At 48.0% G+C, this 15,868-nt stretch overlaps 1 protein-coding gene across 4 annotated transcripts in view; it reads right to left on the minus strand.

The window, feature by feature from the left end:
• Window positions 1–3,412: 3,412 nt before the first annotated feature.
• The window catches only part of PROM1 (prominin 1), a 158,396-nt gene continuing 145,940 nt past the window's right edge, over window positions 3,413–15,868 (minus strand). For 2 of the 4 annotated variants that reach the window (XM_088836534.1, XM_088836533.1), the window contains exons 19-25: window positions 14,530–14,583; window positions 13,842–13,922; window positions 13,668–13,736; window positions 9,975–10,067; window positions 6,044–6,174; window positions 5,496–5,555; window positions 3,413–4,514 (exon numbers count right to left, since the gene is read on the minus strand). In XM_088836534.1, coding sequence (XP_088692660.1) covers window positions 4,295–4,514; window positions 5,496–5,555; window positions 6,044–6,174; window positions 9,975–10,067; window positions 13,668–13,736; window positions 13,842–13,922; window positions 14,530–14,583 — 708 coding nt within the window. In that variant the 3' untranslated portion in view covers window positions 3,413–4,294. Of the gene's footprint in view, window positions 4,573–4,631; window positions 5,071–5,495; window positions 5,556–6,043; window positions 6,175–9,974; window positions 10,068–13,667; window positions 13,737–13,841; window positions 13,923–14,529; window positions 14,584–15,868 lie in introns of those variants that run through there. The other 2 variants (XM_088836536.1, XM_088836535.1) reach the window with 2 other exon arrangements.

Raw genomic sequence — 15,868 nt, forward strand, 5'->3', positions numbered from 1 at the left:
GCAGGAGACAGTGCTATCGGCACCGCGGCCTCCCTCGGAGCCAGACCAGGTAGGCATCAGTGCAGCCGGCCTCAGAGCGAGAGCAACCGGGGCTGCTCGCTCCAGCGCTTGCACCTCTGGGATCAGAAGGCAGGCCTCCCACATCTGCAGGAGGGGGCCTTAATGCCCGTCTTGGCTCCCAGTGTCTGTATCCTAGCTACTCAAGGAGCATGCGCAGTGCTGACTGGCTGCCTTCAGACTGGGGTGGGGAAAGGACTGTGGCTGCAAAGCTTAAGAGTTGAAATTGACCAAGATCAACCCTTCCTGGAGGCTCAGCTGGTAAAGAATCTGCCTGCAATGCGGGAGACCCAGGTTCAGTCCCTGGGTTGGAAAGATCCCCTGGAGAAGGGAGTAACAACCCACTCCATTATACTTGCCTGGAGAATTCCATGGACAGAGGAGCCTGGTGGGCTATAGTCCATGGGGTCACAAAGAGTCGGACACGGCTGAGTGACTGACACTGCTTCTACTACTACCCATAATGTACCATCCAAGACTTCCCCTGGGATTTGCTAGCTTTCAGTAGGCTCCATGTGTGCCTGGTGCTAAGTTACTTCAGTCATGTCCGACTCTTTGTGACCCTGTGGACCACAGACTTCCAGGCTTCTCTGTCCATGGGGTTCTCCAGGCAAGAATACTGGAGTGGGATGCCATTTCCTCCTCCAGGGGATCTTCCCGACTCAGAGGTTGAACCAGCAGCTCTTATGTCTCTTGCATCCGCAGGCAGGCTCTTTACTAACGCCACCTGGGAAGCCCTCAGTAGACTCCAGGCTTCTAAAGTACTGGATGCCACAGCAAACCCCCAATGGGTCAGCCATGAGCACTCTCTCAGGGGTGGCTCCACCTTCTCCCTTTTCCCTTACCACCCTTGTTGTTGCTAAGTCATGTTCACTCTTTCCGACCCCACGGCCCACATGCAGCACGCCAGGCTCCTCTGTCCTCCACCATCTCCTGGAGTTTGCTCAGATTCATGTCTATTGAGTCAGTGATGCCATCCAACTGTCTCATTCTACTACCTGGGCACCCACCAACAGTCTGTAGTTTGCACTGAGACTTCACCACATTTCTTGGACCAAAAACTATTTTTAAATCTGGGTTCCCAACCTTGGGCCAGGAACTGGTACCAGTCCAGGCCCTGTTAAGAACCGAGCCACACAGAAGGTGAGGGGGCAGATGAAACCCAAACCATCCCCACACCCCCGTCCATGGAAAAACTGTTTTCCACAGAACTGGTCCCTGATGCCAAAAGGTTTGGGGACTGCTATTCTAAATGAAGCAGGATATTCTCCGTCAGGGTGATCTGAAGCATTGCTTGGGCCAACTTTATGTAGTTGGGACTAATCTGGAAAGCCTGTTAAAATACACATTCCTGGACCTCATCCTTGGAGACTCTGATTGAGTGCATCTGAAGTGCAGGAAGAATTAGCCTTTGTGGGATTCCCATGGAGCTCAGTAGTAAGGAATTTCCCTCCCAACGCAGGAGACACTGGTTCCATCCCTAATCCCAGAAGATGAAACATGCCTGGGAGCAGCTAAGCCTCTGTACAACTATTGAGCCTGTACTCTAAAGCCTGGGGGCCAAAAATACTGAGCCCACCTGCTTCAACTACTGAAGCCCAAGTGCCTAGAGCGCACACTCTGCAACAAGAAAAACCACCGCAATGAGGTCATGGCTGCGGCAAAGTGCAGCCCTCCCTCTCTGCAAGGAGAGAAAAGCCCAAGCAGCAGTGAAGACCCAGCACAACCAAAATTAAGTTAAAGTCAAGAACTAGCCTTTTGTGAGCTCCCTGGGTGATACTTCTGTTTCTCAGGCCACACTCTGAGTAGGACTGATTTATACTGCGTTTCATCACTAGAGAACACGGGACAGCTAGCTGGTGGCTTTAATTTAAAATGCTGTGAGTATGTGGTCTGTGCCAAAACCCAGCCGAGCTTGAGACTTTACTGCTGAGTCCAATTTGTACTGCTCTCTGTAGGACAGAAAAATAAATCAAGAGATGAGTTGTGGGGGTAAGGAAAAACAACTATATTTGGAAACCCCTTAGACAGAGAAGATGGTGGACTCTTGTCCCAAAGAATCATTTTAACTGAGTTATAATTCAGGCTCCTTTTATACTTAAAGGGGAGTGACTGTGGCTGGTTTCTGGAGTCATTTGCTTTTCCACTTCTTTAAAAAATTATTTTTAATATTAAATTTTTTTTTTATAACGTTGTGTTGGTTTCTGCCAAACCACAATGCCAAAGGTGCTGGGATCCTTTGTCCTTGCAGCAGTCCATGTAGGTTTGGTCAGTGTCCCCATAAACCTCCCAGCAGGGAAAACAGTTATCCTCTGTTTATCATTATATGAATGGCAGAGTGTGCATCTCTAAAGGTCAGAGCCTTGGGAATGGGATGTCGTGGGTGTCTCAGGCTATAGGCAACATTCTTTTACAAAACGAGCAGAGTCAGCATGACTAAGCAGAGAAAACAGAGCAGGAAGATCAGAGCTGAAGGAATGGATTCCATGAGCAGTCAGGTTTGTTCTCTGTAACAGTGCGCCTGTGCTGAGCCAGGAGCTGCAGAATTTGGAAGACCTGGATCCTATGGGCTGGGCCATACTGGACAATCGCTCTGTAAGCTTCAGGCCACTGAGTTTATAATTAGAACTAAAACTGCTGACCTCATAGGGATGCGGTGAGTATTATGGAGGGGACAAGTGAAAGGCCCAGAGCCTTCGCAGGAAACAGACTTGCTAAGTGTGGCACAGATTTTTTAATGTATATATTTTTTAGAAATTCAACTGCAAGAAACCTCCCCTGATTCCCACCACACTCGACTCCCACCCCTCCATCCTTCTGTGTCTCATATACTCAAGTGGGTCATCTTGGTTTCCACCACTGAGACAGAGCTCCTAGGAGGCTGGACCTAGTCTGTTAACTCACCTGTATCCCACCCAGGGTCTTGTACAGTGCCTGGGACGGTGCAGATGGTCAGTGCATGGATATAGTCTGCTAGCTCCAGCCTCCAAGGAAGTGTCAGAGGTGGAAATCAAGATGACCCATTTGAGGAGTGTATATATATACACACACAATTTATATATATATACAAATCGGGCTTCCCAGGTGGCACTGGTGCTAAAGAACCCACCTGCCCATGCAGCAGATGCAAGACATGGGGGTTCAACCCCGGATCAGGAAGACCCCCTGGAAAAGGAAATGGCAATCCACACCAGTACTCTTGCCTGGAAAATCTCATGGACAGAAGCGCCTTCAGGGCAACGGTTCATGAGATCAGAGAGTCAGGCATGACTGAGCATGCGCACACGTACCCACACACCCACACACCCCCACACACTCACATATAAATCAGATGAAATGCATGTAGAAACTGTATTAGTAACTCTCAACCCAGGTTACACTTGAGAGTTCTCTGGGATACATCTCAGAAATTCTGATTCAATTAATCAGAGGCCATATATCTCAACCTTGGCTTTATATCAGAATCACCAGGCAAAAATTTTAAATCCACACGCTCAAGCCTCATCCATCAGCATCTCTTGGGGGAGGACCCAAGGATCAGGCGTTTTAAAAGGCTCTCTCCTTGGAGGAACCCAGCCAGTCAGAGGGGGCTGGGCGTCACTGGGTCAGCTGCAGAAGCAGTTGACTGACATGAGCAGTGGCTCAGCCACGCGCTCTGAGGTACAGACAACTTTGAAGATAGTCCATGTCTAGTAGCATTTTTTATGTTCTGCCATTCTCGATTTTGGTGATTTACCTTTTGTGTATCTGATACAGCTCTTTTGTGTTCACTTCTCTATCTCTTTGGCTATTTGCTACTGATGCTGGGCGACTGTGCAAGTTGAATAATATCCTCTGCCCCCCTTTAAAAAAAGTAATTTTATTAATTTATTGTTTTGGCCGTGCCAGGTCTTCACTTCTGCCCAGACTTTTCTCCAGCTGGGGCGAGCGGGGGCTGCTCTCTGGGTGTGGTGCCCAGGTCTCTGATTGCAGGGGCTTGTCTTGCTGCAGAGCATGGGCTCTGGGGCGAGCGATCTTCAGTAGTTTCGGCGCACGGATTCAGTAGTTGCAGCTCCCAGGCTCAAGAGCGCAGGCCCAGCAGTAGTTACTCACGGGCTCAGCTGCTCGATGGCATGGGGGGAATCCACCCAGACCAGGGATCCCACCCGGGTCTCCGGCATTGGCAGAGGGATCCCTGACAACTGAGCCACCAGGGAAGCCCCTCCCCGACACCCTCCCCAACTTATGTCCACTGGTCTCAGTGAATGATTGAAAATAGGTTGTTTGCAGATGTGGGCAAATGAAGATGAAGTCGTTCTTGCCTAGGAAGGGCCCTGATCCGATGACCACTGTTCTTAGGAGGTGAGAGATACCAAGGAGAGCTCCAGGAGAAGACAGAGGCCGGGACACACTCTTTCTTGGGCTTCCTGGGAGGAGCCAGCTCTGCTGACATGTGGGTTTCAGACTTCCGGCCTCTGCTAAAGTGGAGAAGATGTTGCTCTAAGTCAACTGGTTTGTGTGATGTGTTACAGCGCCCTAAGAGAATAATACAGAGACTTCACTGACATCCGTCGTTTGGGTCTATTTTTCAGTGAAACGATTAGAGTCATAACTGTGAAATCATTCTTTATTGTTCACACACATATCTGCTATTGATATTCGTTGAACTTTCTCTAACAAGGGGTCCAAGCTCCCATTCGATGAAATGTACCAAAATTCCTGTATTGTTCCAAAGGCTAAGTGGGAATTAACGAATGTGCTACATATTTAAACTTTTATGGAAGGCTCAGATGATAAAAGCACAACTTGCAAAAAAAAAAAAAAATAGACACCCGTGCTTTCCTCTCTTTGGCCACTGGGCACACATTCCCTGTGATCTCACTGGACTCTGTGAACACCTGAAGGGAGGTTACTTTCCCAACATTTGGAATCACTGCCGATCAAGAACTGGTCAAGTTGGATCTGTTTACAAACTCTGCTCAAATTGTCTGAGTGCCTTGTTCTACAGGAGAACGGGTATTAGCATGTCTCATACTGTAACAAAAAAAAAAAAAAATACACCAAAAACAGCACATTATCATTAAGAGGAATTTACATTATGGATTACAAAGACAACTTAATGGTTCTAAAAGGTATAGAACAATTTGTTACAGCTACTTAAAAAGTTAAAAGGTATATTTACCTTTCCTTCCCATTAAAAAAACCAGAGATATAAAACACTGTTTTCTCTATTAATAAATTTAACATAGACAATTTTCATTCATTCCACAAGGATTTCTTCAGTATTCACCCTGTGTCAGCTCCTATTTTAAGAGGCAACACCCTTTATATTTATCTGGGCATATCTGTTGCAGTTATGTAATTTTAATATTATTAATTCAGTTTTAAAAGTTCATCCTGTAATAATAAAGCCCTCCCCAGTCTCATCTTGGGAAATATGGCTTAAAAAAAAGGCTTACTTTTTCATGGGTACAGTTTGAACCATGGGTACAGTTTGAACCCTGGGTTTACTTTGAACCCTATCAAATACAAAAAAAAGGGAGATAATTACAATTACAGCTCAACAGTTGCACCCCCTCCCCTCCGCCACACACACACATTTTTACTTTAATACAGACGCTGACAAAACAAGTTCAGGAGAAACAGGTGTTGAGAAGGAAGTGACCGGAGTCAAAATGAACAGTTTGAGTACAAGTTCACTAGGCCCAGAGTGAAGGGTGGACCACGAGTCAGAATGAAAAGTAGTAAAAACAGTTACAAAGTAAAGTGCCAAGTCCCCGAGACAGAGGAACTGCAAAGAAGAAAGAAGAAGGCTGATTAAGACAGCTGAGAGGAGCGAGCAGGAGCAAAGACAGTTAAAGGAAGTGTAAGAAAATCTTTACAAAGGAAACATCTGATTAGGGGTGACCCCGCCACTTAAAAAGCAATCGAGTTCAACCTCATCAGAGCCCTTTTTTAACAAGTTCTTGGAGGGTGGCGCCACTCAGAAACCACTGCAGCCTCTTACTTGTTCACTGGCTCATCCTCATACACATCTTCAGAATACATTCGACGGAAGTACTTAGCCAGCTTCACGGCAAAAATGACAGCAGGGAGTAAAAGTGTGGTCGCTTTTCCCACGCCAAACCAAAACAGATTCTGGGGGGGTGGTGGAGAAAAAGGAAATCACGAGGATTAGATGCTTGAAGATGGGAAATGGAAAACAACTGGTTTTGGGGGGAGAAATTTTAATTTCGCATTTTTTAAAATTAATTCTAATCTCATGAACTTCAGATGAGCCAACTACCAGCTGAAGGGCTAACCTGTTATTCTAGTTCATTCCGTCTTTCTGAAAACCTGGAATTGATCCACTTGTTGAAATTTATGTTTACAAATGAGGCACAGGGGCAGAAAGTTGGCAAAGCGAGATTAAGCACTGAGGGCCCCGAAACAACTGGGAAGGGCCCTCCTCGACGGCTCCCCCTGTGTGGCCAGCCACAGACGCATGGGCAGTGTGCAGAGCAGAGCCCCAGTCCTTGTCCGAGCTGTTTTGATGTGATGGTGGCTCCTGGAACTTTCTGACTTTGCTCTGCATGACAGCATCTCTCCCCGGGACATTATTGTGTGAGGAAAACAGATGCAATGATTTCGTGCACACTAGGCTCCCAACAACATTCCGCGATGAACTTAACCAATTGTGAACAACAGTCCCGGTCTGGATTCAGTCCTGTTCTGTCTGAGAAGCAACATTAAAGTCGTTTTTAAAAGACAGCTGCTGAGACTTCCCTGATGGGACTAAGGCTCTGGGCTCCCAGTGCAGGAGGCCCAGGTTCAGTGCCTGGTCAGGGGACTAGATCCCACTAGACACCTCAACTAAGAGCTCGCATGTCTCAACTAAAGATCTGGCGTGCTGTGAAGAAGACCCAGCACAGCTAGATAAATAAATATTAAAAAAAAAAAAGATAGCTGCCAATATTCCTAAGTCACGTCACATAGAGACCTCGGTTTTCATCTTTTCAGGAAGAGTCTCATGTCAGACCTCATCATGCCGAGCCCTGGTTCCCCCAGGACAACGTCACCTGGAGCTGAGTGCTGGCTCTTCCTTTAAGTGGGCCCTCTGTCCCCAGCTGGCCGCAGGCCACACCACTAGCCCTGGCAGGCATGGCACCCAACATTATTAAGCTGACCCACCAACCAGAACTGACAACGGCCATGTATGACCTGCATGGCCCTGTGGGTGCCACATTCCAGACAGTGTCTGATGTGGGCCTGCTTTGTAAACCTACCGCCTGCCACCTCCCTGTCTTAGGATAATGCTGGAACCCTAGAGTAGCCCACCCCACTGGTGGAGGGGAGTGGATAGGAGTCCGTCTGCCGGTGCAGGGGACACGGTTCAATCCCTGGTCCGGGAAGATCCCACATGCCTCGGAGTAACTAAGCCCGTGAGCCGAAACTACTGAGCCCACGTGCTGCAACTACTGAGGCTGGTGAGCCTAGAGCCTGCGCCTCGGCAACAGGAGGGGCTCACGCAATGAGAAGTCCATGCGAAACAATGAAGATTAGCTCCTGCTCACTGCAACCAGAGAAAGCTGTGCAAAGTAAGGAAAACCCAGCAGGGCCAAAAATAAATAAGTACATAAAAATTTTAAAAAATCAACAACCCAGACCTTCAGATCTCGGAAACTGCATTTCTGCTCTGTTCCTGGCTAGGCTGAGTGTTGGACACAGTTCCATCACTTGGCCGAGAATTTCCAGTAAATCTGTTCCCCTTTCCCACGTGTTCTTTTATTGGTAAATTTCTACACTTTCAACAGTTTTGAGAGTCTTAAGAGCTTTATGACAACCATACCTGTTACTGGAAGCTGCCTCAATCCTTCTGGGTACAATCAAGATATTAAAACAAACATGTTTGCCAGCCTGGAGTCTATTTTCCCAGCAGAGACAACAGTCAGAACTCTTCCTTCCCCTTTAAACAGCCTTCTACAAAGCTCTTGCCTACAGTCTTCTTGAGCATCGTCCAGGTCTCCCTTCCGGTGGTCCCCAATTATTTGGGAGAGGTGCCTGCTAGTTGGGTGATTTGACTGGCTGCAGGCAGGAGGTGGAGACTGGATGCTGGGAGACCAACTTAGAATGAACCAGCCTAACTGAGGGCTGCCCTAATGAGGGCTTCAGCCAAAGCAGTCAGCAAGGGCTCTAAGCAGCAAACACAAGGGTACAAAGTCGGAAGAGGAGAGAAGTAGCCAGGAGGCCAAGGTGGGGGTGGGGGATGTCTGCCTGGCTGGGAAAGGGGCAGGATCGTCTCCATCCGGGGACGAAAGCTCATCCCTGCAGAGACACGTGGGCCAGGGAGATGGACGGATGGAGTGACGTGAACGCACGGTGACAGGCAGCTCTCAATCCACCCTTACGGCCTGTGCCAGGTACCACCCTGATGATAGACACGCAGCAGTGACAAAAACACTGCTCTAGGAGTCAAAGTCTAGTGTGTGTGGTTAGGGGACAGGTCTTAGTCAGACAGACACACCAGTGCCCAGTACAGATAGCACAACATCTCTGCAGGAAAAGCAGAGAGTCCCATGGGTGTGCAGACAAGCGAGGAGTTCGGAAGATCAGAAAAGGCTTCCAGGAAAAAAAAAAAAAAAAGATATATTTCAGCTGAGATCTGAAAACTGGACCACAGCTCAGCTAATGATATTTATGGAGTGTGCTGATGTACCAGTGAAAGTGTCAAGGGCTTTCCGCGTCAACTTCCTTCGAAGCACTGAAACAAGCTCAGAAAAGTTCAACCGTTTTTTCCAAGTCACAGAGTTCAGAAAATGTAGAGGAATTTGAATTCAGAGCCTGTGTTCTCGGCCGTTATATTCTAAGGCCTAGAGGAGTCCGCGAGCTGGAGCAGAGGTCTGGAGGGGAAGAGTGAGAGAAAGAGAACCTGTGTCTCGTCTCCAGGCAGAGGAAGTGACACAGGCAAAGGCCCTGCAGTGGGGAGGCACAGAGGCCTTTACAGAAAGGAAAGAAAACAAGAGCATCTGCAGCACAGGCAACAGCGTGATGTGAACGGCACGAATGTGGCCAGGTGGGCAGGGCCTCATGGGTAACGTCAAGGACCCGGGGGTATTACGTGGTTCTGGGCCAGCCACCGGGGTGCTTTCAGTGAAAGCAGGCAGACGATGGACTCATGGAGACATCGGTGTACAGTGAGGAGTGATCCAGAGCCAGTAATAAAACTGCTGAACCGCAACTTACCAGCCCAATGGGAGCATCTCAAAGGGCTGTTCACTAACCAACTAAACTAACTTCGCTGCAGTTCTAGGGTTACATATAGAGCTTCACTAAGAGTCCTTTGAAATACTGGCAATCTGCACAACAACACTGATGCCCCCTTCTAATTATTTCAGACAAATAAAGAGTTTTCTTGGGACTTCCCTGGTGGTCCAGTGGTTAAGAATCTGCCTTCCACTACAGGGCGCGTCAGTTCCCTCCCTGGTCGGAGAACTAAGATTCCACATGATGCATGGTGCAGCCAAACAAAAAGAGCTTTCTTCATGGAGGTCTCCTGACTTCTGTAAATAAACTTCTACCAAGGAATGAAGATAGGCAGGGAGGACGCTGAGCTTTCTAGCCTATTATTATCACAACAAATTCATCTACAGTTCAGATCTTAGGTCTTGAATTCTACGACTGTAACAGACCCAAGCAGAAGCCTATTATTCTCTTTTTAAAATTTTTTTATTTTTTAATTTTTCTTTACTATTATCATTATTTGGCTGCCTAGCATTCAGGATCTTAGTTCCGTAGCCAGGCACTGAAACCGTGGCCGCTGCATCAGGAACAGAGTCTTTTTTCCACTGGACCTCCTGGAGGTTCAGAAACCTGTTTTCTGTTATAGCATGAACTATCATCTGGAGAAAGCAAAAGATGGTGAGTTCATTGTGTCTTCCTTTGAAAGGTGAAACTCTTACCAGAGGGTCGACGATGTAGCTGCACAGAAAGACGTTAATAGCCGAATCCAGTGCAGTGGCCGCCGGTTTGCAGGCTGCAAATTGCTGGGTGATCTATGGCCATAAGAGACACAGGCAAACTTTGATGGAGCTGCACCCACACAATCCCACACAACGTTCAGCTCTGGATCTCCAGGCCCCCTGGATAGGAAGCTGAGAGCTGACTTTATAGAGGAGTTCTACGACACATGAAAGCATGTACTTGAAAACAAGACCCCAGTTCTCTCTGAGCCTCGGTTTTCAGCTCCCTCATTTGTTATTTGTTTATTCCCTAAGTCGTGTCCGACTCTTTGAGACTCCATGGACTATAGACCACTAGGCTCCTCTGTCCATGAGAATTCCCAGGGAAGAATATTGGCGTGGGTTGCCATTTCCTCCTCCAGGGGATATTCCTGACCCAGGGATCGAACCTGTGTCTCCTGCTTGGCAGGTGGATTCTTTACCACTGAGCCACCAAGGAAACCTCCAGGAAAAAAAGGAGAAGGGGGCGGCAGAGGATGAGATGTTTAGATAGCATCACCAACTCAAGGGGAAATGAATCTGAGCAAACTCCAGGAAAGAGTGAAGGACAGAGGAGTCTGGTGTGCTGCAGTCCTTGGGGTCCCAAAGAGTCAGACACAACTGAGCAGCTGAAAAACAACGCTTGTTATTTGGAACAGTCAGACCCAACCGGGTAGACTCTGGAGAGAATTAAAGAGTATACGTGGCCAGCACAATGACTCAGTCTGAATTTCTTATCTGACCCCTTTGTAATCTGACAAAGTATATGGGAAGAAAATGGAAAGTTAAGTAATGAATACATGTACATTTTACAACAGGTGTTGACCAACTTTTTCTACAAAGGGCCAGAATGTAAATATTTTAGGCTCTGCAGGCTAGGCTGAGACATATCTGTTGCTCCACTCTGCCATGGTGGGATGAAAGCAACCACAGATGAACAAATGGGTGTGGTGGTATACCAATAAAACTTTATTTACAAAATGGGCAGGACCTGCAGACCCAGTCTGAGAAGACAGAAAATAAGGTACTCATTACTGAGGTTACAGTAAACACGTCTAATGAATCACAGACAAGATACCCCCATCCCATCAGATTAAGAAAACTATATTCATTCAGTCAAAAAACTCTGGAGTGAGTACACGAAGCTAAACAGCTCTTCAGGGCAGGGGTGCGTCTTATTTCCTTTGCTTTACTGGCTGACTCACCTCTCCCTCATCACCCACCTTCACATGACAAGGCAACTCATGTTATCGATAACCGTGGGTTTCTCCTAGCTCAAAGCTGTATGCTCTCTTTATGGGCTTTTTCAAAGTTAGTTTCATAAAAACTGGGGGAAGGGCGCACATGGACCAGTGGGACAGAATTAATTAACCCCGCCCACCGCAGGTGAGTAAGCCTGTGACAAAGGAGGCGGGAATCCACACTGGAGAAAAGACGGTCCCTTCAGCTAGTGGTGCTGAGAAAACTGGACAGCTAGGTCTAAAAGAACCAAAGTAGAACATTCTCTAACAACACGTACAGAAGTAAGCCCAAAATGGATTAATGACCCAACTGTAAGACTGGATATTATGAAATACCTAGAGGAAAACTTAGGCAGGACACTCTGACATAAATCGCAGCAATATTTTTTGGATCCATTTCCTTAGACTCTGAGGCTTAGAGTAATGTAAACAAAGGCAAAAATAAACAAATAAGACCTAATTAAACTTAAAAGCTTTTGCACCACAAAGGAAACCATAAACAAAATGAAAAGACAACCTATGGAACAGGAGAAAATACTTGCAAGTGATGTGACCAACAATGGCTTAATTTCCAAAATAAGTTTGGACTGCTCAATAAAAAAAAAAAAAAACCCAAACAACCCAGTCAAAAAATGGGCAGAACACCTAAATACACTTCCCTAAAAAAGATACACAGATGGACAACAGGTGCATGAAAAGATGCTGAACATTTCTCATTAGTAGAGAAATGCAAATCAAGACTACAAATGTGCTATTAATTCCCACCAGTCAGAATGGCCGTTATAACAAGTCTACATGTAATAAGTGCTGGAGAGGGCATGGGGCAAAGGAAGCCCTCTCTGGACTTTGCTGGGAATGGAAATAGTGCAGCCACTATGGAGAACAGTACGGAAAACAGTACTAAAAACAGAGCTACCGGCTGATCTGGCGACCCCACTCTTGGACATATATCTGGAAAAGAAGGAACCTGGAGTTCGAAAAAACTACAACACCCCTATGTTTACAGGAGCATAAGGACACTAGCCATGGCGTGGAAACAACTCCATCTTCCAGGTGTTATGTGTGAACGATGTGCGGTCCCTTGTCCAGTGAGGAGACGCAGGAGGCAACGGTGGTGAGGTAGTGCAGTCCCGACTCCCCTGCCTACCCTGGGTGTGCCCAGCGGGCCAGCGCCAAGGAGACCCCAAGGCCTTCAGCTCTGGGGGGGTGTGGGGGGTAGCGGAGACCTCAGGAAGCTGGGCTTTGGAGGAGAGGCGGGCGCCTGGTCTAGAGGGTGGGGCCCTAGGGAAGAGGAGGTGTGACATGCCCAGAGCATCATACAGAGAGAGGGGTGAATGTTTCCTGGAATCAGATCGCGGCTGCGATGCGGGGTGAATCAGGAGAGCGGGAGGAGGGCGCTCCGACAGTGAAGGGCTGGGAGCAGAGCCAGAAGAGCTCCTGGTTGCTCAGGGTGGCCTAAGTCTCCCCGCCTCACTAGACTTCCCGGGGTTCCTCTTGGCCGGCCGCCCCTCCCCCAGTGACTCAGCTGTAAGCCCACCCCCAGGGGAACAGTCCTCAGTGGGGACCGGCCCAGAGCCCAAGATGACAAAAGGCATTTGTGAGATGCTAAGTTCACCGTGTGCTGGGAGAACGTGCGCCACTGGAAACTTCACTCTGCTTCTCAACGTCTCTCTTTCAACCAACTCATGGAGACCCAGCTTTGTGGACTGACTTTTGTCCCCGACGCGTTCCCAGGGTAAAGTCCTAGCTCCCTGTACCTCTGAATGTGACCGTATATGGAGACGAGGTCTTGGAAGAGGCGATGAGGTCGCTAAGATGGCCCTGATCCAGTAGGCCTGCTCTTCATATTAAATAAAAGAAGAAGAAATTGGGACACAGACTCATGAAGAGGGGAGACTCTGTGGAAACACAGGAGAAGCCACGCAGAGGCCTCAGAAGAAACTAGCCTGCCCACACTTTGAACTTGGACTTCCAGCCTCCAAAATCTTGAGAAAATAAAACTCCTGTTGTCTAAGCACCAAATCCATAAATACGCCAATGACGTGTTAATCACAGGTTCAGTGCTGCCCAAGGCATGGACAAACCACAGCTGCAAATGGCCCCTGCAGTAAGGAGCTCATGATTCAGCAGGGGAGACACAGTGGAGGCCAGAATTCCCGGAACAAGGAGCAGAGGGAGCCGGGGTGGGGTGGGGGGTGGGCAGGACGTGGGGGTCAGCCGTCCGTGACGGCGGACCCGGGAAGACACCCAGGGTGGGCAGCACTTGTGTGGCTTCTGATGGTTTCCTCCACTTGTGGCCCCTAGGCTCAAGGTTTGCTCATCTCCTGTCTAATTTCTGAATCCTGGTTTTACCCTAGAAAATGACTGTCTCCAGACACAGCCTCCTTAGGTCCAGCAAAGACACACCACTTACGGCCATCTTGACCCACTGCAGATAACGTTCAAAGTAGCTTATTATCTTGCTCCCGAACTGCTTACTTTCCTGGAAAAATATTAAAGAGCAACAAAGCCGTTAAAGTGACTCCACCACTCTCTGGGGGAGCACAAGGCTATGGCTGCACACTCCCCTACTGGTTTAACAACTTACCTCAACAACAACTTCGGACAGCTGGCTGGTGAGAAAGTCCTGGGTAGAATTCAAAAAGAAAATCATGATGGACACTCTGACCTGCAAAACACAGCAACGGGTGACACGGCATCAAGAGACACAGGGGTTTCATCAGACAGTTTGTATATCGATGCAAATACAGTTCACGCAGCCCCAGAGCACCATGACTTGCCGGTGAAGACTGTACTAGCAGTTCATGGTTATGATACCCTCCCGGCTTTGGCTTCCCAGGGCATGGGTATACGTCCCCAGTCCGTGATGAACCTGGCTGTGTGAAACTTGTTTTGGCAGACGGAACGTGGATGGGGTCACCCTGCGCTGGTTTTCCAGCGAGAATGAAAATTTGTGGGCGGAAGGCACTGAGGTTTGGAGGTTGTTTGCGAAGCTGCAGCATCTCTGTGAAAAGTGACCCATGGGCCGCCTTTACTTGCGTTCTCCACGTCCACACACGGCTTTCCGTGAGCAGACAACGATGTGCCAGGCTGCAGTCTGCATTCACCGAAGGCGTTCAGAAAGGGGAGGCTGGAGAAACCCAGTCCGGTGTTTAAAATGGGTGGATAACCAAGACTGGATTTTACTCAAAATAACTGCAAAGCCCAGCACCTTGAAAGTCCACGAGCACTTCTGTAACGAGACCCCAAGACAGAGAAAGAAAGCACATCCTTGCCTTCAATCCGCTGGTCCTGTCATGAAGCCCCTTCATTTGTCCGTGCAAGGCGCTCTAGTGAACAAACATATTTCCCGGTAAGTGAAACCAGAAGATCACAGGATCTTTGTGTCCACCCCCTGCCCCCGCACCCCCACGCCACGTCAGCCATCAGTTTCATTCAAGAAAAAAACACCAGACACGGGGAATGATATGCACCTCACGTATCTGAGTGTAAGAAAACCTGAAGAAGAAAATCAGAATACATCTTCGGGAGCTCTGATGGGCAGTTACTCATGTGTAACAGAGCCACACGACCCTTCTGAGGTGGGTTGTTCAGAGTAAAACCTGCCCCACCACAGTAGCTTCGTGTGCCTGGTTTAGACGAGCGGTTGGCAAACTTTATCAGTTCAGGGCCAGATAACAAGTATTTTCGATTTTGGGGACCACACTCTGTCCGAATGTCTCCACTCTGTCCTTGTAGCCGGGAGCAACCACAGAGCATCTGTAAAAAGGACGGGCCTGGCTCTGCTCCAGGAGAGCCTTGCTTCTAATTAACAGGCAGCAGGAGGGGCATTCCCTCCTGCTTATTTCGGGAAATAAGATCCCGAAAGCCACAGGCCATGGCCAAAATGAATTAATTAATCAAATAAAAAACAGGCAGCAGGCTGGGGGGCATCTAGGGGCTACAGTTTGCAAAGCCCTGGTTTAGATCATAAGTCATATCTATAGAACAACTTGCCTAATTGTAGGTCAGCACAACTCCGCAAAGGCCAAGGAGGCCTGTGTCTACTTGAAGGAAAGCATTTAAGGGACTTGTCCAAACCAACTTAAACTGTTAACAAATTTGTGCAGGGCATAAAGTACAGCGCAAAGAGAACTGTGATGAGCCCAAACACAAATGAAGAAAATTCTAGAGGACTTTGTGAATTAGAAAGTCAAGAGGGAACATGAAGAGAGAGATGATAAAAACTAGTTCTAGAAGATTCTAAAGTCAGAGTCAAGCCAGTGAATAAGCTTCTTTAAAGCTGAGCAGGCTGACTCTGGAAGCTGGTTTCCCTGACAACTGCATACACGACCCCCTGCCCCAAGCACACATCAAGCATAATAATAACGGCTCCTATTTGCAGAGTCCCTCTGGGATGTCAGATCCTTCATCTCCAAGAACCAGGTAACAGTGAGGCAAGGACCCCTCCTCCTGCTTTTAAACAAGAAAAACTAAAGCTACCAGTTTTGGGAGAGGCAGAAGCAAGACTTGAAATCAGCTCTTGACTCAAGAGCGTATGTTCCTTCTCTGCTTCCTTTCTGGCATTTAAGAAAGAAGCCAGAGGGTAGTGAGAAAAAAAAGGAAGGAAGGAAT

The sequence above is a fragment of the Moschus berezovskii genome, chromosome 5, assembly GCF_049115385.1.
Source record: "Moschus berezovskii isolate FMDL1 chromosome 5, NW_MosBer_1.0, whole genome shotgun sequence".
Lineage (NCBI taxonomy): Eukaryota > Metazoa > Chordata > Mammalia > Artiodactyla > Moschidae > Moschus > Moschus berezovskii.